Source organism: Mustelus asterias, chromosome 1 (genome assembly GCF_964213995.1).
Source record: "Mustelus asterias chromosome 1, sMusAst1.hap1.1, whole genome shotgun sequence".
Taxonomy (NCBI): Eukaryota; Metazoa; Chordata; class Chondrichthyes; order Carcharhiniformes; family Triakidae; genus Mustelus; species Mustelus asterias.
In genome coordinates, this window is record NC_135801.1 from 130,288,781 (window position 1) to 130,313,332 (window position 24,552).

At 45.0% G+C, this 24,552-nt stretch overlaps 1 protein-coding gene across 2 annotated transcripts in view; it reads right to left on the reverse strand.

Annotated features, from left to right (window-relative positions):
- The window catches only part of LOC144499747 (uncharacterized), a 99,350-nt gene that overhangs the window by 12,593 nt on the left and 62,205 nt on the right, over positions 1–24,552 (reverse strand). For both annotated transcript variants that reach the window (XM_078222186.1, XM_078222275.1), the window contains exon 5: positions 3,105–3,218. In XM_078222186.1, the coding sequence (XP_078078312.1) occupies positions 3,105–3,218 (114 nt within the window). The remainder of the gene's footprint in view (positions 1–3,104; positions 3,219–24,552) is intronic.

Genomic DNA, 24,552 nt, shown 5'->3' on the forward strand with positions numbered 1-24,552 from the left:
ACTTAAGGAAGGAAATCTGCTATTCTAACTTGGTCACAATCACAGCAATGTGATTGATTCACAACTGCCGTCTGAAATAGTCCGGCAAGCCAGTCAAGAGCAACTAGGGACGGGCAACAAATGCTGGCCTTGTCAGTGATGCCCACAAACCATAGCAATGAATTTTAGAAAAGCAACTGAAGCACAGAGCCCTGAGGCATGCCATTACTCAAATCCCACCAACCTGAAAACACTCAATTGCCTCCACCATTTTTATTCTGAAGTCAAATGTTACCCCAGATCTACACTTAATATTCATGGCAATCTCCTTCTCTCTATGCTGTGATTTCTTCTTTGAAGAAACCACAGAATTTATTCACTGGGCGGCACGGTGGCACAGTGATTAGCACTGCTGTCTCACAGTGCCAGGGACCCAGGTTCGATTCCAGCCTCGGGTCACTGTCTGTGTGGAATTTGCACGTTCTCCCCGTGTCTGCGTGGGTTTCCTCCGGGTGTTCCGGTTCCCTCTCACAGTCCAAAGATGTGCGGGTTAGGTTGATTGGCCATGGTAAATTGACCCTAGTGTCAGGGGATTAGCAGGGTAAATATGTGGGGTTACGGGAATAGGGCCTGGGTGGGATAGTGGTCGGTGCAGACTCGATGGACCGAATGGCCCTCTTCTGCACTGTAGGGATTCTAAATGAAGCTCAACCTGCTTTTTCAGATATCAGGGGCAATTCTGCCAGCACATTGCGCTGCTAAAGCTCCGCGAGTGTCCGACTAATGGATTTCCAGTGCCATCAATTCCGTGTCAGAAATTGGTGCGGAGCTGTATAAATCATGGTAATGAGGATTACCATACAATAGGCCCGGGAATGAAGTTTCCGGGCCTGCTAGATTCTCCTCGCCCGCCAGAGGTGTTTCACTCCAGCAGGGTTAACAATAGCTCCCCACTTGCAGGGTGCTGGCCTCCCAACACTGCTGGAGTGACGGGGGGCAATCAAAGCCCCCGAGAAGATTGAGTGTAATGGGGGTGTCTCCTGGGCATTGCCAGCTTGGCAGTGCTAGCCTGGCCCTCCGGCACTGCCCAAGGGCCAAAGTGGCAATGCCCAGGGGGCACTTTGGCACTACCGACCGGGCATTGGGCAGTGCCAAGGGGCGGAGCTGTTCAGGGCAAGGCTGGCCCAGACATGTCTAGGAAGCCAGCGATAGGGGCATGAGGGGTGTCACATGGCTAGCGAAGGGGGGGGGGGGGTGGTTGGGGGCTGTCATGGGGCTGGCCAGCAATTGAGCTGGCTGCAATCGGGAGGCCGGCAGTGCGGGGCTACTACGCATACGTCGATCTCCGCTATGACAGATCGGCATATGCGCACTGGCCCGCTCAGCGCTATGCTGCCGACCTCTTCAGGGGACATTACAGTAAATGGCAGAACCTTTAAGAGTATTGATAACTTTGCTTCATTTATTCTAGATTGGTTTTAATAGTCTTTTGAATAGCCTTCGACAATGGCTGTTCTCAATCTTCCTCAGAATTCCCGACAATCCTATTTTGATCTTCTACTGCTTAAATTGTGCAAAACACATAAGCATCTTCATCCATTTTCTTTCCATCATGTCCAATAATCTGCTTAATCTCCAAGTGATCTCACCCCTTCTTCAACTGGGTTTTTTACTTATATGCTTAGAAAATACCCTTATTCTCATTTGTCCTGCAGTCAATCTTCTTTGACACTTCTTTGATTATCCATTTCAGATCATGCGCTTTGTCTGCCCATCAAACAGGCAGACTGAACTTATTACTTCCTATGTCCATAACTCATGCATTATCACCAGACATTATAATTGTCAACAGCTGCTCGAAATACATGCCCAATAAGCAGAGAATGCAGCTTAGCCTCTGCTGCATTGAAATGCCATTAATAACATGGCATTAGATGGCGGAAGCAGTTGTCAATAGTTATCTTGAGAGGCAGTAATTTCTAATTCACAGACAAACGTGTTCTTAAACATTCCCCTCCCCTGGCCACCACCGCATCTCCCTCTCTGCATCTTCATAACTAAAATGAGACAGCTGATTTAACTTTTGGGCCAATATTGACATTACTTCCCCTCCTTTCCCCACTGACTGCTGGCTTATAGCACACCCTACAAAGGAGAGTGCGCATTTCCTATCTTGCACTCTACATATTTGGCAACCGGTTTCTTTTTGCCCAGCTGCCAGTTCATTCCAACAAAGCTAACGTTCAACAGCAATAAAATAGCTCCTACAGAGAACTCCCAATGGTTCTTGGCATCTTTATGCACAAATTACTGAACAGTCGCATTGATCATTAAGTTTTGATGCAAAAGGATGGATTTTTGTGGAGTCAGGCCAACTCTACAGGCCTTTAAAAATGGGGGGAGGTGCGGGTGGATGCAGAGCAGAACTTGTATCGGGGATTCTCAGCCCTATTCAGAGCAAAGCTCTGACGAAGGGTCATCTAGAATCGAAACGTTGGTTCTATTCTCTCCCTACAGATACTGCTGTCAGACCTGCTGAGATTTTCCAGCATTTTCTGTCTTTGTTCCTATTCAGAGCAATTTCTGCCAGCACAGGATAAGGATGCGGGGAGCACTCTCAACCTGGCCAGTTCCATTACAGAGGCATCTCTTACTACCTCACTTCATACCTCTTTATCTTGTCCAAGTAAACATACAATCATTGAAAACAACGGTTCAAAGAAAGTATAATATATTATAGCCTCATAAAGATGTCAATGAATCAAAGTGAAAACTCCACTTCATCCTGTGAAAACAAATCACTTGCTAAATTAAGCCATTAGTGAGTTTTGGTACTTCAGCCAAGCATTCATAAGGAAGCTATCTGTTTCTCCAGATGGTCTCATTATTTAATGAATAATTGCCCCTCCAGGATGCAAATTCCGATTTGTTTTTTAATTGAAAGTCTAGGCCACAATAAAATATGGGGACCCTATGCAAAAATCTGCTTAATCTTTGGAAATAAAGGAAGATATCGCTACAGTTACTCTTTTTAATACCAGAGATTTATCAAGAAAATGCGGTCTATAATCTTTCCCAATTAAAAGGGATACTAATATCTTTTGAATTCACTGAATGTGCCTTACCTTAAGAATGCTCGTAGCCTTTCATCTATTCTCCACTTTTTATAAAAAGAATAGGATAGGTATATCAGGATTACGCCACCAATACAACCGAACACAGCTCCAGTCAGCACATCCCTTACCAAGAAAAGAAAACATAATTGTCCTTGAAGAAATGAAGTTCAAACATTACATTGTCAGAAACACAGTAGCGTTTGCATTGCGTGTACTCCGTGAGATTGTGCACTTGTACATAAAATCACATGAAAATAAACAAATAGTCACTTGATAATATAGAACTTGAGTATTGCTGAAAAAAGAGACATGGGGCAGGAATTTCCGGCCGCACTCGCACCAAAACCAGAAAATCTCATCCGAAGTCAATGAACCTTTGCATGGTCCACGCCCCCCCTCACCCGCTACAATTCCCATGGCGGGCAGGACAGGAAAACTCCCCCCATTTAAAGTTTTTAAAAAGTTTATTGATTAGTGTCACAAGTAGGCTTACATTAACACTGCAATGAAATTACTGTGAAAATCTCCAGGTCGCCACACACTCTGGCGCCTGTTCAGGTGCACTGAGGGAAAATTTAGAATGGCCAATGCACCTAACCAGAACATCTTTTGGACTGTAGGAGGAAACCTGAGCATCCGGTGGAAACCCACACAGATGCGAGAAGGTACACAGCTTTTCATCATGCACTTATCAGGACAGAGTCACAAAAATACCAAATGTTAAAGGAAACAATTTATACTGCACATGAAAAGGGTGCTGATAGTTTGACAAGTGGACTCTAACTGACAAAGGCATTGCCATGAAGTTGAGGATGCAATATAATTTACTTATGATTGCTAGAAGTTATAAACATTCATACATAAGACCCTGACCTTTGCAAACAGAAAGATTATGTCTAGGTATTGTACTTTATTCACCTAAACAAAAGTATGGGGTCAAGTGATCCCTGGTGTGTTCCCCACAACAATGCCTCAACCAGAGTTGACCTTGTATGCTTTGAATTTAAACAAAAGCATGAGGATAACTGTACCCTGGTACATTCTCCATGGCAATGCCTCTACCGCTTACCAACCAATCAGCACCCTTTTCTCATGCAGTATAAATTGGTGCTCCCTTTGAAATTTGGTATTTGAGCAATTCTGTCCTGATGAGTCCAAATTGAAAAGCTTTGACAGTAAGTCTCTTTTTTCAGCAATACTCAAATTATAAGGCTCCATTTTTTATAATAGAAGAGTAGCATTACTCCCTGGTGCTCCAGTAATTGTAAGATTGTAATTCCATTAAAATATGCCAGGACCATTTATTTAAAAATCACTATTCAAATATGTAACTGCAGTTTACAATAACATCACAACAAGCAGAATAGGGTACTAATATTGTGTTGGAGTGGAGCTTTCTCCTGTGTCACATCACAAAAGAATTTATTTTATAAATCAGCATTCCAAGTCAGGTTGGGATTTTCCAATCTGCGCTCGAAGTGCGTTGGCGGTGGAAGAATCGTCATTTCCCCTCCAGCCACAATGGTGGGTTGTAATGCCATATTGTGCGCTACCTACCTCATTAATAATGTGTGTATGGGTAACAAACTGGATCAAGGCTAGGCAGCCTCTGATTTACCCGCCCTGCTGTGAGCTCACCAATACCTCACTCCAGACTCCATATTTATGGAGCAGTCTCACTGCATACAGCACAAGACTCCTGCACTTGAAGATATAGTCCCAAAAGGCAAAAAGATGGCAGCCCTAAAGTTTAGTGAAGCCTAGCTGGGCCACCTACCATGGAGAACTGCCGTGATGTCCTCTACCCCCACTTTGGCTGCAGGAGATCCACCAACGAGACCACTCCAGCTTGGAAGGCAGTGGTAGAGGCAGTCAGTGCCAGAAGAGGTCAGCCATCCAGTGCAGAGTGAAGGTAAATGATCTCATCCATTATGCCAGGGTAAGTCAACCAGGTCTTCAGTCTCAACTCCCACACTCACCAGCCCATCAGCTATTCGGGGGATGACACTCCACAGGGGTCTCACACACTGCCAGTTCAAGGGACATCACCACACACCCTCTCATATGCACTTTCACACCTCTATGTGGCCTCATATCCTCTGGAGCTCACGTCCTCATCCTGTGCCTGGCTGTACACAGCACCCGCACAAGGTAAGCATCATTATCATTGACCCTGATAGGTGTCTTGTTCACATTCTCTCCATCTGTCTTTATGCAGGACAAGATCGTGCACAATCACAGCAAGAGGTCCCAGCCCAAGGATGGAGTCCCCAACATTAAAGTCCTCACAGAGTAATAGAACAGAGTCATCGAGCTGGCAGGAGAGAATGTGAACCATTTCTGTAGTGGCAGAGAGGTCAGTGACAGTTACCCAAGTGAGGATCCTGCACCACCTCATCCCTCAGACAACCATACCGTGAGTCAATTGAGTGTTTTTCAAGTCACTTGTCATGCACTAATCATCTCTATTTCCTTTCCTAGGCAGCCCACAGCCTGCCAGGCCCTCATCTCAGCCCCGGCTGACACTGCAGTTGAGGAAGCTGAGGACAGCACTGTTGAAAACCAGTCACGGCGCTTACCCACACTCTCCACAGCACAGTGACACACACCTCGGTGGGACCCAGTTCTAGAGCAGCCTCTGGGTCATGATCTGGTGAGTACCGCACACAATCTGATCCACAGCATGTGCTGGCAGGGACATCCGAGGTAGCCTGTACTCAGAACTGCTGGTGGGCACAATTGTGCTGAGTCAGATGTCAAGCCTCTGGATTCGGTTCTAAAATCAACTGCTGGAGTTGCAGCGACAATCACAAGAATCAGAGAGTCATAGAATCCTATAGGGCAGGAGGAGGCCATTCGGCCCATCGAGCCTGCACTGACAACAATCCCACCCAAACCCTACCTCCGCAACTCTATGGATTTACCCTGCTAGTCCCCCTGTCACTAATGGGCAATTTAGCATGGCCAATCAACCTAACCCGCACATCTTTGGACTGTGGGAGGAAACCCACACAGACACGGGGAGAATGTACAAATTCCATCAGGAAGGGATGTCAGGATGTCAGCTGTACACCTCAGTTGGCAACAGATGATGGGGAAATCCATCTGTGTTCAGTCTGAGATCATAGTGGCGGCATGCCAATGCACCAAGGTCAACACAGGTGGGATGGGGGTCGCTATGGAGACCCTGGTGCAGGATATTGGTCCTGGTGGCATCAATCAGTGGCTATACTGATTGATAGCCACTGATTGATACCCCTGGATATACTGAATATCCAGGGGTATCAGACATTTAGGAAGGATAGACAGGTAGAAAAAGGAGGTGGGGTAGCTCTGTTAATAAAGGATAATATCAGGACGGTAGTGAGAGACGACATAGGCTCTAAGGAGCAAAACGTGTAATCGTTGTGGGTGGAGATAAGGAATAGTAAGGGGAAAAAGACACTGGTAGGCGTGGTCTATAGGCCCCCAAATAATAACTTAGAGGTGGGGAGGGCTATAAACAAACAAATAATGGATGCGTGCAAAAACGGAACAGCAATAATCATGGGGGATTTTAAACTGCATATTGATTGGTCGACTCAAATTGGACGTGGAGGGCTTGAGGAAGAGTTCTTAGAATGCTGTCGGGATAGTTTCATTGAACAGTATGTTACAGAACCTACGAGAGAGCGAGTTATCTTAGATCTGGTACTGTGTAATGAGACAGGTAGAATTAAGGATCTTCTTGTGAGGGATCCTCTTGGGTTGAGTGATCATAATATGGTTGAATTTCTGATACAGGTGGAGGGTGAGAAAGTAAGGTCCCAAACCAGTGTCCTCTGCTTGAACAGAGGGGAGTACGATAGGATGAGGGCGGAATTGGCTAATGTAGACTGGGCGAGCAGACTGGTTGGTAGGACAGCTGAGGAATAGTGGAGGATTTTTAAGGAGATTTTTTTAAGTACTCAGCAAAAATATATTCCGGTGATAAAGAAGGACTGTAAGAAAAGGGATAACCAGACGTGGATAACGAAGGAAATAAAGGAGAGTATTAAAATAAAAACAGATGCGTACAGAGTGGCCAAAAAGAGTAGAGAATTAGTGGATTGGGAAAGCTTTAAAAAGCAACAAAGAACGACTAAGAAAGCGATTAAGAAAGGAAGGATAGATTATGAAACTAAACTAGCTCAAAATATAAAAAATGATAGTAAAAGTTTTTACAAATATATAAAAAGGAATAGAATGGCTAGAGCAAATGTTGGACCCTTGGAGGATGAGAGGGGGGATTTAATAGTGGAAAACGAGGAAATGGCTGAGACTTTAAATAAGTTCTGTGTGTCGGTCTTCACGGTGGAAGACACAAATAGTTTACCGAATATTAGAGATCGAGAGTTGGTGGGAGGTGAGGTCCTTAATACAATTACTGTTACTAAAGAGGTAGTGCTTGGTAGACTAATGGGACTGAAGGTAGACAAGTCCCCGGGCCCGGATGGAATGCATCCCAGGGTACTGAAAGAAATGGCTGAGGTAATAGCAGATGCGTTAGTAGTAATTTATCAAAATTCGCTCGACTCTGGGGTAGTGCCGGCTGATTGGAAAACAGCTACTGTTACGCTGCTGTTTAAAAAAGGAAATAGACAAAAGACGGGTAACTACAGGCCGGTTAGCTTAACGTCCGTAGTTGGGAAAATGCTGGAGTCCATCATTAAAGAGGAAATAGCCGAGCACCTGGATAAGAATGGTTCAATCAAGCAGACGCAGCATGGATTCATAAAGGGAAAGTCGTGTTTAACGAATTTACTGGATTTTTATGAAGATGTAACGAGTGCGGTTGACAGAGGGGAACCGGTGGATGTGGTGTTTTTAGATTTCCAAAAGGCATTCGATAAGGTGCCTCACAAAAGATTGCTGCAGAAGATTGGGGTACACAGAGTTGGGGGTAAGGTGTTGGCGTGGATTGGGGATTGGCTATCTAACAGGAAGCAGGGAGTTGGAATAAATGGGTGCTTTTCTGGTTGGCAGTTGGTGACTAGTGGCGTGCCGCGGGGATCGGTGCTGGGGCCTCAACTGTTTACCATTTACATAGATGATCTGGAGGAGGGGACTGAGTGTAGGGTATCAAAGTTTGCTGATGACACGAAGATGAGTGGGAAAGCGAATTGCGTGGAGGATGCGGAAAGTCTGCAGAGAGATTTGGATAGGCTGAGCGAGTGGGCGAGGATCTGGCAGATGGAATATAACGTTGGCAAATGTGAGGTTATTCACTTCGGAAGAAATAATAGTAAATTGGAATATTATTTAAATGGAGAAAAATTACATCATGCTACTGTGCAGAGGGACCTGGGGGTCCTTGTGCACGAATCGCAAAAACTCAGTCTGCAGGTGCAGCAGGTGATCAAGAAGGCGAATGGAATGTTGGCCTTTATCGTGAGGGGGATAGAATATAAAAGCAGGGAGGTCTTGCTGCAACTGTACAAGGCACTGGTGAGGCCGCAACTGGAGTACTGTGTGCAGTTTTGGTCCCCTTATTTGCAAAAGGATATATTGGCCTTGGAGGGAGTGCAGAGAAGGTTCACCAGGTTGATACCAGGGATGAGGGGTGTAGCTTATGAGGAGAGATTGAGTAGATTGGGTCTGTACTCATTGGAGTTTAGAAGGCTGAGAGTGATCTTATAGAGACATATAAGATAATGAAGGGGCTGGATAGGGTCGAGGTAGAGATTCTTTCCACTTAGAAGGGAAACCAGAACTAGAGGGCACAGCCTCAAAATAAGTGGGGGCCGGTTCAGAACAGAGTTGAGGGGGAACTTCTTCTCTCAGAGGGTAGTGAATCTCTGAAATTCTCTGCCCATTGAAGTGGTGGAGGCTACCTCGTTAAATATGTTTAAATCACGGGTAGATAGATTTCTGATCGATAAGGGAATTAAGGGATATGGGGAGCAGGCGGGTAAGTGGAACTGATTCGCTTCAGATCAGCCATGATCTTATTGAATGGCGGGGCAGGCTCGAGGGGCTAGATGGCCTACTCCTGCTCCTATTTCTTATGTTCTTATTTTCTTATGTTCTTATATACGAGAGGGGGGAGGGGCATTTTGATCTCAATCCAGCTATCCCTTCTCCTGAGGGAGTCTGCCAGGGCCACTCAGCACCCATATGGGTGAAAAAGCTTTCCTCAAATTCCCCCTAAATCTCCTGCCCCGACCTTAAATCTATGCCCCCCGGTTATTGACCCCTCTGCTAAGGGGAAAAGTTTCTTCCTATCTACCCAATCTATATACCTCATAATTTTGTACACCATAATGAGGTCCCCCCTCAGCCTCCTCTGCTCTAAGGTCTATCTGGCCTCTCTTCATAGCTAAAACGCTCCAGCCCAGGCAACATCCTGGTGAATTTCCTCTGCACCCTTTCTAATGCAATCACATCCTTCCTATAGTGTGGCGATGAGAACTGCACACAGTACTCTAGCTGTGGTCTAACTAATGTTTTATACAATTCCATCATAACCCCCCCTGCTCTTATATTCAATGTCTCGGTTAATAAAAGCAAGTATCTCATGTGCCTTGTTCACCACCTTATCTACCTGTCCTACTGCTTGATTTTTTTCATCTCACAATACATAGAAACATAGAAGATAGGAGCAGGAGGAGGCCATTTGTCCCTTCGAGCCTGCTCCGCCATTCATTACAATCAAGGCTGATCGTCCAACTCAATAGCCATTCCTGCTTTCTCCCCATAACCTTTGTTCCCATCTGCCCCTAGTGCTATATAAAGGGCGGCACGGTAGCACAGTGGTTAGCACTGTTGCTTCACAGCTTCAGGGACCTGGGTTCAATTCCCGGCTTGGGTCACTGTCTGTGTGGAGTTTGCACATTCTCCTCGTGATTGCGTGGGTTTCCTCCGGGTGCTCCGGTTTCCTCTCACAGTCCAAAGATGTGTGGGTTAGGTCGATTGTCCATGCTAAAATTGCCCCTTAGTGTCCTGAGATGTGTAGGTTAGAGGGATTAGCGGGTAAAATATGTAGGGATATGGGGGGTAGGGCCTGGGTGGGATTGTGGTCGGTGCAGACTCGATGGGCCGAATGGCCTCCTTCTGCGCAGTAGGGTTTCTATGATTCTATATCTAGCTGCTTCTTGAATACATTCAATGTTTTGGCATCAACTACTTCCTGTGATAATGAATTCCACAGACTCACCACTCTTTGGGTGAAGAAATGTCTCCTCATCTCCATCCTAAATGGTCTGCCCCGAATCTTCAGACTGTGACCCCTGGTTCTGGACTCCCCCACCATCGGGAATATCCTCCCTGCATCTATCCTGTCTCGTCCTGTTAGAATTTTATAAGTCTCCATGAGATCCTTCGTCATTCGTCTGAACTCCAGAAAAAACAATCCTAACCTAGCCAATCTCTTCTCATACATACCTTCCACTCCTACCCGCCATGACACCTGCCGAAGGTCCTCGGGGTGGGCAGCCAATGTTTCAACTGCCAGAATTAGATGTTGGAAATGTGGGCATTGGTCCATTACAATTTTCCATCCATTTAGAAACTTACCTTTAAACTATCCTGTTCACATAAATTATATCTTATCCAATAGACTGCTCCAAATGGAGCCTCATCATATTTTTTGAAAACAATTTCCATTGTTTTATCCTAGATTTGAGTTTTAAGCAATGTACAATACTGTTGTACAAAAGTTGTCTTTTCAAGAGGTGGCAGTTCATTTCTATTTACAGTATAACGTATAAACAGCATGTAATCAGGTGAAAGTTACTTTACTAGTATAATCCCCTTAGTACAGTGATGGTGTGGGCATGTTTATCATTTCTTGAAGAAACATAACTTATTATTGCCATAGCCATTAAGGAGGTAGCGTGGCCAACAATTTTCAAAACAACTTCATTTGAAACTTGACTTGGCAAACCTCTTTCCAGCGACGGGGCTGTTATCCACTCCCCTATCTACTTGGGTGAAAGTAATAATTTATGGAATGAATTGAGCAAGTTGTGTGATGTTGAAAGTGTGAGGGATTGATCTGGATAATAGCCCGAGGATATTCAATTCACTCAATTCACGGGTATAAGAGAGGAGACAGATATTACTGAAAGATGAAAGGGAATCATGTTAGGTTTTCTGAGTTGAGTAGTAGTGTAAGAAATGTCCTTCACTTGCAAATTCCTCATGGAAAGCTTCACCTGCTGAATATGTACATCAGTAGATGATCATCCATTTTAATGGCTTAAAAATTATGGGTCAAGTGCCTGCAATTATAGACAGGCACTCCTGCCAGATGAAGTTCCCTATTGGGAATACACATCATCAAGACTTCCGAGTACAGTGATTTTCAAGTCTAGGAAAATTAACAATGTGTGTTAAATATTGCTCTACTGTATTTATTTTCTGCTTGTGATATTAAAATCATTTTGTAATTGCAGCCTGAATAATATGATCTGACAGCCTGTGGATAGATTTACAACCTGGTGCCTAAATATAAAGCTGGCAATGTAGATCAGCTATCCATTGGAGAAACTCCTCGATTTTCATTTCCACTGATTTCAGTGGCAAAACGCCATTTCAGAAAATTAATAATTCAAAAGAAAACACTGCTAACATCCTCTCCACGGCGATCAATGGGCACTGTTTTTCCCTTTGGGGAATAATGGGGAAGTGGTGGAAGGATTCCTCCGCTGATTATCAGCCCATTGAACCGCATTATAAGCACTCCTGCCATGGCCAGCAAGTTCCGGCATTGGACTTGACCCCAGAGCTTCTGGTCCAGAGGTAGGGATGCTACCACTGTGCCACAAGACCAGAAAGATGGTGCTCCTAGTCACCAGAAATCATCCACTTTGAAATTCATGTTTAATCTGTAAATTAAACTTTAAAATGAATGGCATATTGCTAACTCAGTACTGAAAGAGTGCTTTGTGTATTAAACTGATGTTGCCTGAAGCTTGGAGTTTCCTTTAATGGCAGCTACTATAATCAGAGACACTGTGCAGAGTGACATTCTCAGATCTGAGACTAAGTGCGGAGGCGGGCGATTCTGGCGATGCTTTTCCCAATGGCCAGAATGGCTGAATCCCACACTAGAGTCTGCGCTTGGATCCTCATTAATTATGCACAAGTGAGTTCCCCTTCAACTGCCCTTTGATTTTGATTTTGATTTGATTTATTATTGTCATATGTATTAGTAAACAGTGAAAAGTATTGTTTCTTGCGCACTATACAGACAAAGCATACCGTTCATAGAGAAGGAAAGGAGAGAGTGCAGAATGTAGTGTTACAGTCATAGCTAGTGTGTAGAGAAAGATCAACTTAATGCAAGGTAAGTCCATTCAAAAGTCTGACAGCAGCAGGGAAGAAGCTGTTCTTGAGTCGGTTGGTACGTGACCTCAGACTTTTGTATCTTTTTCCCGAAGGAAGAAGGTGGAAGAGAGTGGGGCCGATTCTCCCATCCTGCTGCGCTAATTTTATAGTGCAGCGGGCCCGGAGATCCAGCAGCGCCAGATGTGTGGGATTCGCGCTGGGCATCCCAGCCCACTAGCATCTTCCAGCTTCGAATTTCTGGCGGCATCAGATCCATGCCAGAAATCGACAGGGAGGTGCATAAATTATGGAAATGAGAATAGTCCCGGGCCCGCTAGCCTCTTCCCCCCACCCCCCACCCTCGGCCAGGAGTGGTTCACTCCAGTGAGGTTTACAGTGGCTCCCCACTCTCGGGGAGCTAGTGGCCCGACCCCACTGGAGTGAAGGAAGGCAAAATCGGGGCCCCCCAGGGGGTCAAGTGCTGGGGGGGTGCCCCCTTCGCATTGACACCGTGGCAGTGGTAGCCTGTGCCTCCCGGCACTGCCCGAGTGACAAAGTGCTAATGCCCAGGGGGCACCTTGGCACCGCCCATTGGGCATGGGGGATGCCAAGGGGGTGGGGCCTAATGGGGGTGCAGCAATTGGTGGGGGTGGGGGGTCCCACTGCCACTCTGCATTTGGGCTGAGTGACAGAGGGATGGAGGCCAACAATCGGGGCTGGCCATTGGGGTGGGGGTGGGGTCAGTGTGCTGGGGTGTTCAGGACTAGGGGGGGCCGGGAGATCGGGGCTGCTGGGAAGGTTGAGGGTGGGCCATACATTTCCAGAGGGCTAGCGACAGGGCCGAGGAGAGCTGGCGTTGTGAGGATCGCGCTGCTGGTCAGCGATCGAGCTGGTCAGCAATTGGGGGCTGACAGTGCGGGACCACAGTGCATGCGCCAGTCTTGGCGCTGACAGATCGGCACATGCGCAGTGGCCCGCTCAGCGCCATGCTGCCATCCTCTCCGGTGGGAATATGCCCTGCCCCCTGGCTTTTAATGATAATTACGCTAGTGACCTCCGCAGTGCACAGAGTGGGAGATTCATTTCGGGAAACACGCTGAAAAAAACCAATGTGACTTACTCCAGTTTGCACGTGAATTTGACACTTGGATTTTTTTTTGGGAGAACTCCGGCCAGTAAGTCTGGGCGCATGGGGTCCTTAATCATGATGGCTACTTTTCTGAGGCAGTGGGAAGTGTAGATGGAGTCAATGGATGGGAGGCTGGTTTGAGTGATGGACTGGGGTTCGTTCATGACCCTTTGTAGTTTCTTGCGGTCTTGGGCAGAGCAGGAGCCATACCAAGCTGTGATACAACCAGAAAGAATGCTTTCTATGGTGCATCTGTAAAAGTTGGTGAGAGTCGTAGCTGACATGCCAAATTTCCTTAGCCCTCCGAGAAAGTAGAGGCGTTGGTGGGCTTTCTTAACTATAGTGTCGGCATGGGGGGACCAGGACAGGTTGTTGGTGATCTGGACACCTAGAAACTTGAAGCTGTTGACCATTTCTACGTCGTCCCTGTTGATGTAGACAGGATGTGGAGATGCCGGCGTTGGACTGGGGTAAACACAGTAAGAAGTTTAACAACACCAGGTTAAAGTCCAACAGGTTTATTTGGTAGCAAAAGCCACACAAGCTTTCGAGGCTCTGAGCCCCTTCTTCAGGTGAGTGGGAATTCTGTTCACAAACAGAACTTATAAGACACAGACTCAATTTACATGAATAATGGTTGGAATGCGAATACTTACAACTAATCCAGTCTTTAAGAAACAAAACAATGGGAGTGGGGAGAGCATCAAGACAGGCTAAAAAGATGTCATGCGATCCTAGAATCAGAATTTATGTCACACTATTTGTAACTCCCACAGTTGCGTGGACCTGCAGAGTTTCACTGGCTGTCTTGTCTGGAGACAATACACATCTTTTTAGCCTGTCTTGATGCTCTCCCCACTCCCATTGTTTTGTTTCTTAAAGACTGGATTAGTTGTAAGTATTCGCATTCCAACCATTATTCATGTAAATTGAGTCTGTGTCTTATAAGTTCTGTTTGTGAACAGAATTCCCACTCACCTGAAGAAGGGGCTCAGAGCCTCGAAAGCTTGTGTGGCTTTTGCTACCAAATAAACCTGTTGGACTTTAACCTGGTGTTGTTAAACTTCTTACGATGTAGACAGGAGCATGTCTTCCACTGCTCTTCCTGAAGTCGATGACTATGTCCTATCTCTTAAAGATCCCGTGACAGAAGTGTTTACAGAATTTTATATCATAGAAGGCAGGAATTCAGACCATTCTTCTAAAATGTTATCCAATTCGTCGCCCCAGGGCCCTGCAATTTTCTTCTTTTCAAGTATTTAGCCAATTTCCTTTTGAAAGTTACTATTGAATTCCTCCATCCTTTCAGGCATTGCAATCCAGATTATAATAACATGCTGCCTAAAGAAGCTCACCTCTGGTTCTTTTGCCAATTGCCTTAACTCTAGTGCTTAGGGCTGGGGGTCTGGACGGGGAGGAATTTGTAAAATGCGTACTGGAAGGTTCTTTGGAATAGTATGTAGATAGCCCAACTAGAGAGGGGGCTATACTGGATCTAGTTCTGGGAAATGAGCCCGGTCATGTCGTCAAAGTTTCGGTAGGGGAACATGTGGCAAATAGTGACCACAACTCTATTAACTTTAGGATAGTAATGGACAAGGACGAGTGTTGTCCTAAGGGTAGGGTGCTAAATTTGGGGAAGGCTAACTATAGCCGGATTAGGCAGGAATTGGTGGCCGTTGACTGGGAGAGGCTGTTCGGGGGTAAGTCCACGTCTGGCATGTGGGAGTCTTTTAAGGAACAGTTGATAAGGCTGCAGGACAGGCATGTGCCTGTAAAAAGGAAGGATAGGAAAGGTAGGATTCGAGAGCCGTGGATAACCAGGGAAATTGAGGATCTGCTCAAAAAGAAAAGAGAGGCATACGTTAAGTCCAGGCAACTGAAAACAGATGGAGCTCTGGAGGAATACAGAGAGAGTAGGAAAGATCTCAAATGGGGAGTTAGAAGGGAAAAAAGAGGTCACGAAATGTTCTTGGCAGACAGGATTAAGGAGAATCCTAAGGCATTTTATTCATATGTTAGGAACAAAAGAGTTGTCAGGGAAAAAGTCGGACCTCTCAGGGACAAAGGAGGGGAATTATGCTTAGAACCCAAAGGAATACTTTGCATCGGTATTCACAAAGGAGAGGGACTTGTTGACTGGGAGTGTCTCAGAGGGAGGTGTTGACCCGTTAGAGAGAATCTCCATTACAAGAGAGGAAGTGTTAGGTTTTTTAGGTAACATTAAAACTGACAAATCCCCAAGGCCTGATGGCATCTATCCTAGACTGCTCAGGGAGACAAGTGATGTAATTGCTGGGCCTCTGACGGAAATCTTTGTCTCTTCATTGGACACAGGTGAGGTCCCTGAGGATTGGAGGATAGCGAATGTGGTACCGTTATTTAAGAAGGGTAGCAGGGATAACCCGGGTAATTATAGGCCGGTGAGCTTGACGTCCGTGGTAGGGAAGTTGTTGGAGAGGGTTCTTAGAGACAGGATGTATGCGCATTTAGAACAGAACAATCTCATTAGTGACAGACAGCATGGTTTTGTAAGAGGGAGGTTGTGCCTTACAAATTTGGTGGAGTTTTTTGAGGGAGTGACAAAAACGGTTGACGAAGGAAGGGCCGTGGATGTCGTCTATATGGATTTCAGTAAGGCATTTGACAAAGTCCCTCATGGCAGGTTGGTTAAGAAGGTTAAGGCTCATGGGATACAAGGAGAGGTGGCTAGATGGGTAGAAAACTGGCTTGGCCACAGGAGACAGAGGATAGCAGTCGAAGGGTCTTTTTCCGGCTGGAGGTCTGTGACCAGTGGTGTTCCGCAGGGCTCTGCTATTTGTGATATATATAAATGAATTGGAAGAAGGTGTAACTGGTGTTATCAGCAAGTTTGCGGATGACACAAAGATGGCTGGACTTGCAGATAGCGATGAACATTGTCGAACAATACAGCAGGATATAGATAGGCTGGAAAATTGGGCGGAGAAATGGCAGATGGAATTTAATCCAGATAAATGCGAAGTGATGCATTTTGGAAGAACTAATGTAGGGGGGAGTTATACAATAAATGGCAGAGCCATCAAGAGTATAGAAACACAGAGGGACCTAGGTGTGCAAGTCCACAAATCCTTGAAGGTGGCAGCACAGGTGGAGAAGGTGGTGAAGAAGGCATATGGTTTGCTTGCCTTTATAGGACGGGGTATAGAGTATAAAAGCTGGAGTCTGATGTTGCAGCTGTATAGAACGCTGGTTAGGCCACATTTGGAGTACTGCGTCCAGTTCTGGTCGCCGCACTACCAGAAGGACGTGGAGGCTTTAGAGAGAGTGCAGAGAAGGTTTACCAGGATGTTGCCTGGTATGGAGGGTCTTAGCTATGAAGAGAGATTGGGTAAGCTGGGCTTGTTCTCCCTGGAAAGACGGAGAATGAGGAGAGACCTAATAGAGGTGTACAAGATTATGAAGGGTATAGATAGGGTGAACAGTGGGAAGCTTTTTCCCAGGCCGGAGGAGCACGAGGGGTCACAGGCTCAAGGTGAGAGGGGCGAGGTATAACTCAGATATCAGAGGGACTTTTTTACACAGAAAGTGGTGGGGGCCTGGAATGGGCTGCCAAGTAGGGTGGTAGAGGCAGACACGCTGGCATCGTTTAAGACTTACCTGGGTGGTCACATGAGCAGTCTGGGAATGGAGGGATACAAACGAATGGTCTAGTTGGACAAATGAGCGGCGCAGGCTTGGAGGGCCGAAGGGCCTGTTTCCTGCGCTGTACTGTTCTTTGTTCTTTTGTCCCAAGACCTATGTCCTCCAGTTATCCCAGTGTACCAGCCAACACTTATTCCTCAATCAACATCAGTAAAACAAATTATCTACTCGGTTGTCTCGTTGCTGTTTGTGAGACATTGCTGTGCAACAAATTAACTGCAGTGTTTCCTACATTAGAACAGTGACCATACTTGAAAAAGTATTTGCTGTTTGTCAAGTGTTTCGATACACCCTGGAGTGCATTATAAATGCAAGTTCCTTATTAAGCCCCAAAATTGGGAAAGCCTGTTTAAGGTATCTCATTTGACCAATACTCAGATTAAAGAATTGCTGACAGCGGTGATCTCTACATCACATTTGTGCTCCCAATGGGCAACACTCTAAAATACTAAATGCTTAATACTCTTTCTCTGAAACAGCATGTGCTGAAATTGGAGTGCATTAGTCTAGAGGTTATGTTACTGGAGCAGTAATTCAGCAGCCTGGACAAATAATCCAGTAAATGAGTTCCAATCTCCTGTGGCAGTTTGAGAATTTGACTTAAATTTTAGAAAGCTGGAATTTGTAAACGTGACTATGATGTAGTTGCATTGTCGAAAAACCCTAACTGGTTCACCTTTGGGAAGGAAATCTGCTTCCATACCTGCTTTGATTTATCCCGTGCGCTGGGTATGATACAGACAGACTCCAGTCTCATACCAACATAGTTGGCTCCCAACAGCCCTCAGTAGATAGCAAACCAGTAGATAGCAAACAGTAGATAGCAAACCACTCAATTCTATCAAGTGGGAGAAGGCCCATCATCATCTACATAGGCAAGTAGGGATGGCTGAACTTATCAGCGACATAGGGGTGCTAAGAATAAATGAAACAAACTTAGGCAAAAAGCATGTAAATAGATTTAGGATAATTGAAAGATCTACAGAAATGAACTATTCTATCATAGAATCCATACAGTGCAGAAGGATATCATTCAGCCCATTGAGTCTTCACTGACTCCCCATAACCCAGTGCATTTACCATGGCTAATCCACCTAACCCGCACATCTTTGGAGTGTCCACAGGGAACCCGCACAGACACGGGGAGAACTGATTTAATAAAAAAGTATAAATGCGAAGCTTGTATGCATCTTTAAAGATGGGTAGTACTTCATATTTGGAAGGATTCCACACAGTCACCCAAGGCTGGAATCAAACCTGGGTCCCTGACGCTGTGAGGCAGCAATGCTGACCTCATGTGAGATGTAGAAATATATCTGTGTATTGAATCATCATGAAGGGAAGCTTGTGGATAAATTACACAGCTGCTTTCAGGTCAATGCTGTTTAATTACATACTTTATGCTTCTGTATAATTTCATTTCTTTTCATTCACTATATTTCTGCAGACCACATGCTGCTAACCCAATCCATGTTCAGCTCAAGCTGTGCAGATAAAAGACATTCATAGTTGGTATTTTATAGGTACAATCAAAATGCACACAACATATACACTACTTTCTTTCCAAGGTCATCATTCACTGAATTTGCATATTTCAAACGTTAATTTATTAGGCTCTGTGTTACGTATAAACATTGCCCTGGCAGCTATGATGCTGTGAGAGAAAGCTATCAACCTAAAAACAGATTCAATCCCTATTTCAAACACCAAGATGAAGGCAAGGCAGCAACCCTGTGATCCTAAAGACTGAGGGACTGTGACAAAAATAAATCAGGCTTCACAGAATAATGTGAATCCCTTCACAAAGCTAACTGCTGTGAAAATCCTTCCAAATATGAAGTACTACCCATCTTTAAAGATGCATACAAGCTTCGCGTTTATACTTTTTTAATTAACTTGCAGGAGAATAATAATGAAATGGACTGATAAGGGAAATGGAATGGATGTAGTGTATGTGGGTTCTCAAAAGGAATTTGATGGGTTTGATATGTCCAAGGCAATGTGGAATGCATTTGAGCAAATAACAGCCAACAGTGTGGAAAAGGTGAATCTGGAAAATTATTCCACAAGTAAGTGGCAAGATGGGATAAGGGAACATGGTTTAATGCTAAAAATGGAAAATCTAGGACTGAAAACAGGAAAGAATTATCAATATATGAATTGGACTCTTGGACAGAGCAGTAAAAGTGAAACATCTGGCGTAATTTTTTTTAAAAATTGATTCATTTACTACAATGGGCGGAATGTTAGAGACACTCCAGAAGGATTGGCGGAATTTATGGGCTGCAATCGGAGGCCCATCCACCACCTCGAAAACCAGTGGCAACTCCATCACAGTGGGAGTGCCCGATTGGGCACTTACCTTCCCACTATCGGGTTTCTCAGCTCCACTGAGAGGAAACTTCTCCCAGAAGGCCCACTGAGATGTGGAATTACTGCCCCCAAGTGCTGCCGGCCAATCAGATGGCAGTAGCCCTCCAGTACCAGCAGCATCACTGGGAACGGTGGCCATTGCCGGGACTTCAAAAGACTCAGGCAAAGCATCAGCAGGAGTAAGGTAAATGGGAGGGGTTTGCTGGACCCAAATAGGAAGTCCCAGTAAAGGGGGCATAACAGAGGTGAAAGGGGTTTAGTATTTAGGGCAGGCATGAGTCTTCATCCGTAGGCAGGCCATGGCCTGATGGATCTCTCCGTTGGGTATGAAAGAACACCCCAAGCTGCAGTCATACTCTCCAGGATTTACCTAGTGAGTTATCCATGTGGCATGGCATCCACCAGTCATTGGTTAAATACCAGCAGTGGTGGGATGAGGCCCTTTTATGGTCTTTAAGTGGCTATTCCATCCTGCATCTTCCCACTTGATCACGCACCATGCCCAGCCTCTGAATCCACCACCAGGTAGACCAGTGAATTCTGCCCAATAAATTAGGATGGGCAAATGGTCTTCTCATCCACAATTATTTTATGATTGATTTGATTTGATTTATTATTGTCACATGTATTAGCATACAGTGAAAAGTATTGTTTCTTGCACGCTACGCAGACAAAACATACTGTTCAGAGAGAAGGGAACGAGAGAGTGCAGAATGTAGTGTCACAGTCATAGCTAAGGTGTAGAGAAAGATCAACTTAATGCAAGGTAAGTCCATTCAAAAGCAGCAAGGAAGAAGCTGTTCTTAAGTCGGTTGGTACGTGACCTCAGACTTTTGTACCTTTTCCCCGAAGGAAGAAGGTGGAAGAGAGAATGTCCGGGGTGCATGGGGTCCTTAATTATGCTGGCTGCTTTGCCGAGGCAGTGGGATGTGTAGACAGAGTCAGTGGATGGGGGGCTGGTTTGCATGATGGATTGGGCTACATTTACGACCTTTTGTAATTCCTTGCGGTCTTGGGCAGAGCAGGAGCCACACCAAGCTGTGATACAACCAGAAAGAATGCTTTCTATGGTGCATCTGTAAAAGTTGGTGAGAGTTGTAGCTGACATGCCAAATTTCCTTAGTCTTCTGAGAAAGTAGAGGCGTTGGTGGGCTTTCTTAACTATAGTGTCGGCATGGGGGGACCAGGACAGGTTGTTGGTGATCTGGACACCTAAAAACTTGAAGCTCTTGATCCTTTCTACTTCGTCCCCATTGATATAGACAGGGGCATGTTCTCCTTTACGCTTCCTGAAGTCGATGACAATCTCATTCACTTTGTTGACATTGACATGACATTGGCACCGGATAAATTTAAATGAAGTTTGCTGAAGCCTCTAAAATAAGTCACAGGAAAAGATGAGGAAGAAAATCGAAGGATCGATGCAGGTTACTGGATTTGGAAATCGGTGCCTGGTGCACCTCAAATCAAATGGTGGGTTGGGCAATGATTGGTAATATACAATTTGCATCTGGGAATAAAGTGAGGTTTTGGGGATATAAGTTTTTTCTAAATACTTGCAATGTTTTACATTGCTAAACTTTGCATCCCTCCAGTGCCTTAATTCCATATCACTGTATAATCACCAATTGGCTGTATTTTAATTTATAATAACAACATCGTATAAACAGCATTATAAAAACTCAAGACACTGGATCAGTTCAATAGCACCATCCAGTTTTGGCACCGTAATCTACAATTTGGACAGATAAATTGTGCAAACTGTGCAAACCTTTAAAGCTAACGAAATACTGGAAAACATCACATCTTCACTCAAGTACAAACTGCACAATCTAAAAACGTCAACACCCTATCTTTTGCGTCACATTCAATCTAAACTGAAACATATGTGGATCCAAATGTACATTGTAAACAAACTTCTGATTCATAGAGAAGTTGCTTAAAGCTTTATCCAAGAGGCCTTACACAACCTTTAGAAGTGGTGTGTGCAATTTAACTGCCCCAAAAGAATTTCAAGTAAAATCACTCATGTAATCCACATAATGATGTGCTGTTGAATGTGACTAAGTTGTTGGAACACAAACATCTTTAAACTTAATTGCTAACAAGTCTGCCCAGCCACACAGAAATTGAAATCAAATGGTGAAATTTTGAAGTCGCTTTTGCTATTATGGATCAAAAAAGTGTAAAACTGAATTTTTTTCTAATCATAGAATCCCTGCAGTGCAGAAGGAGGCCATTCAACCCATCGAATTTTCACCAACCACAATCCCACACAGGCTCTATCCCCGTAACCCCACGTATTTACCCTGCTAATTCCCCTGATACTAAGGGGTAATTTAGCATGGCCAATCCACCTAATCTGCACATCTTTGGACTGTGGGAGGAAACTGGAGCACCCGGAGGAAACCCATGCAGATATGGGGAGAACGTGCAAACTCCACACAGACAGCGACCCGAGCCGGGAATCGAATCTGGGTCCCTGGTGCCGTGAGGCAGCAGTGCTAACCACTGTGCCACCGTGCCACCCCCAGAAATGTAAAAAGAAATGTTTTAATGAGAAAATAAAAGGTATTACAAATTGTTTGAGCTAATTTCTCTGTTTATTAAATGCACCGGTATAAAATGCCACTTTTCCTTAAGAACAGGAATCGTGTTCTAAGCATTTTAGTCCACGTCACCCATTCCTTCTGGGTGAGAGCCCATGATATAATTGTGTGCAATGTCAAGATTACCATAACCAAATGGCGAAGAATGGACATTGCATGTTGTGTCAAGTTATCTAGCAGTAAAGCACAATGTTCCAATGTTCCAGATTGTGTCCAATGAATCTGTTCTCTCTGGAGCGGAGGAGGCTGAGGGGCGACTTAATAGAGGTTTATAAAATGATGAAGGGGATAGATAGAGTGAACGTTCAAAGACTATTTCCTCGGGTGGATGGAGCTATTACAAGGGGGCATAACTATAGGGTTCGTGGTGGGAGATATAGGAAGGATATCAGAGGTAGGTTCTTTACGCAGAGAGTGGTTGGGGTGTGGAATGGACTGCCTGCAGTGATAGTGGAGTCAGACACTTTAGGAATATTTAAGCGGTTATTGGATAGGCACATGGAGCACACCAGGATGATAGGGAGTGGGATAGCTTGATCTTGGTTTCAGATAAAGCTCGGCACAACATCGTGGGCCGAAGGGTCTGTTCTGTGCTGTACTGTTCTATGTTCTATGTTCTAACAGACAAGATGAATTTCTATAAACAAACAAACCGCATGCAAATCTAAAAGGTCCCAACTGTCGCAGCGAGCAATAGTGTGCCCTCTATATTCACTCAGTTTACAGTGGGTTTTTTTTCAAATTAATCTCCTGGGAATCTTTTGACTTTTAATTTATATATTTCCTTTGATGTCTTGCTGCCTGCTCCCTTTCTATTGCCTCCCTCTGTGTCTTGACAGGGTGGATATGGGAAGAGATTTTTCTCTTGTAGGAGAATCAGGAACTAGGAGTCACTTTAAAAATAAGGGGGTCAGTCATTTAAGACAAAAGATGAGGAGAATTTTTACTTCTCAGAGGGTTTCTCCTCCTCCAAAGGCAGTGGAAGCAGAGTCTTTGAACATGTGTAAGGGAAAGCTAGATAGATTCTTGATAAGCAAGGGGGTGAAAGATTATTGGGGTAGACGGGAATATGGAGTTAAGGTTACAGATCAGCCATGATCCTTTTGAATGGCAGAGCAGGCTCAAGGGGATGAGTGGCGTACTCTTATGCCTGATTCATGTGTTTGTATTTGTTTTAAAAGTTGTATTTACTTTCCAAGAAAAGGCAAAATCATGTTGCCAGCTGTCTGGCTTAAATGCAGTGGAGTGGGGCTGCTGGACTTGGCAGGACAATGTCATTTGCCCTTACTGACTTATGCACCCAGATGGCAGGAAAAGCTTTGTGCCTGAGAAGGGCACATTGCGCTTTGTGCAAAGGAAGATGCAAGATGGGCAATAGCACCCTTGCACACCGATACCTATTATTAAATCTCACAAACATATCAGAACCATCCAAATAAAGGGAGTTCGTTCATGGATGTGACTTAGACCAAAGAAGCCAATCATGTGAGCAGGCGGAGGCCAGAGGGAGGGCACAAGATCAAGAGGCAGAGGCAGTGCCATGCGGAGAAGAAAGAGAGGGAGGACTAACAGGATTTGAAGGATGTGCTGACCCCAGAGGTCCGACTTCAATATGATGGAGAACCAGTGCCGTCACATTCGTCACAAACTCGATTCACACTCTCGACCCCCATGTCCAGCCAGTGGTTCTAAAGGTAACCATCGCTCTCAGCTTTTATGTCTTAGGTTCTTTCCAGGGCTAAACACATGACCTGACTGATAAATCCCAATCAACAGCAGGCAACTGCGTTCTTCTTCGGCATTCACTCTCTAACGAGTATGATTGTCCACCTAAGAAACTCCGTGTCACTGGTCATGCGTTCTGTGGGTCTGTGCGTGGCTGATTAACCTGATCCCAGAGCTACATCTTCCACCGCTCACCTGGTAAGTGTTTCCTGGAGTTGGATTCGGTTCTTGGACTCTAAATCGCTGGTATTCCTTTCTCAGGTTCCTTTTCCGGGCCACTTCTTGCCACTGAGTGTCCTCAAAGAATTGTGTCCTTTCAATTGGGAGGTTCTCCCAAGTAGGTCTCCTCTGAGCAAAGGTCTCCAAGGCATTGACATCTACATTGCATTTCTTGAGGTAAGCCTTCAGAGTGTCTTTGAAGTCCATCCTCTATCCTCCTCGTATTCAGGAGCTTTCCTTGAGCTGGACGAGGAAGATTTGCTTTGGCAGTTGGGACTCTGACATCCTAAGCATATGGCCAGCCCAGCGGAGTTGGTTTTGGATGATCATGGCCTCGGTCTGGTGTTCTTAGCTCCTTCAAGGATGTTGATGTTAGTATGTCAGTCCTCCCAGCTGATATGGAGAATCCATCTCAGAGAGCGTTAATGGT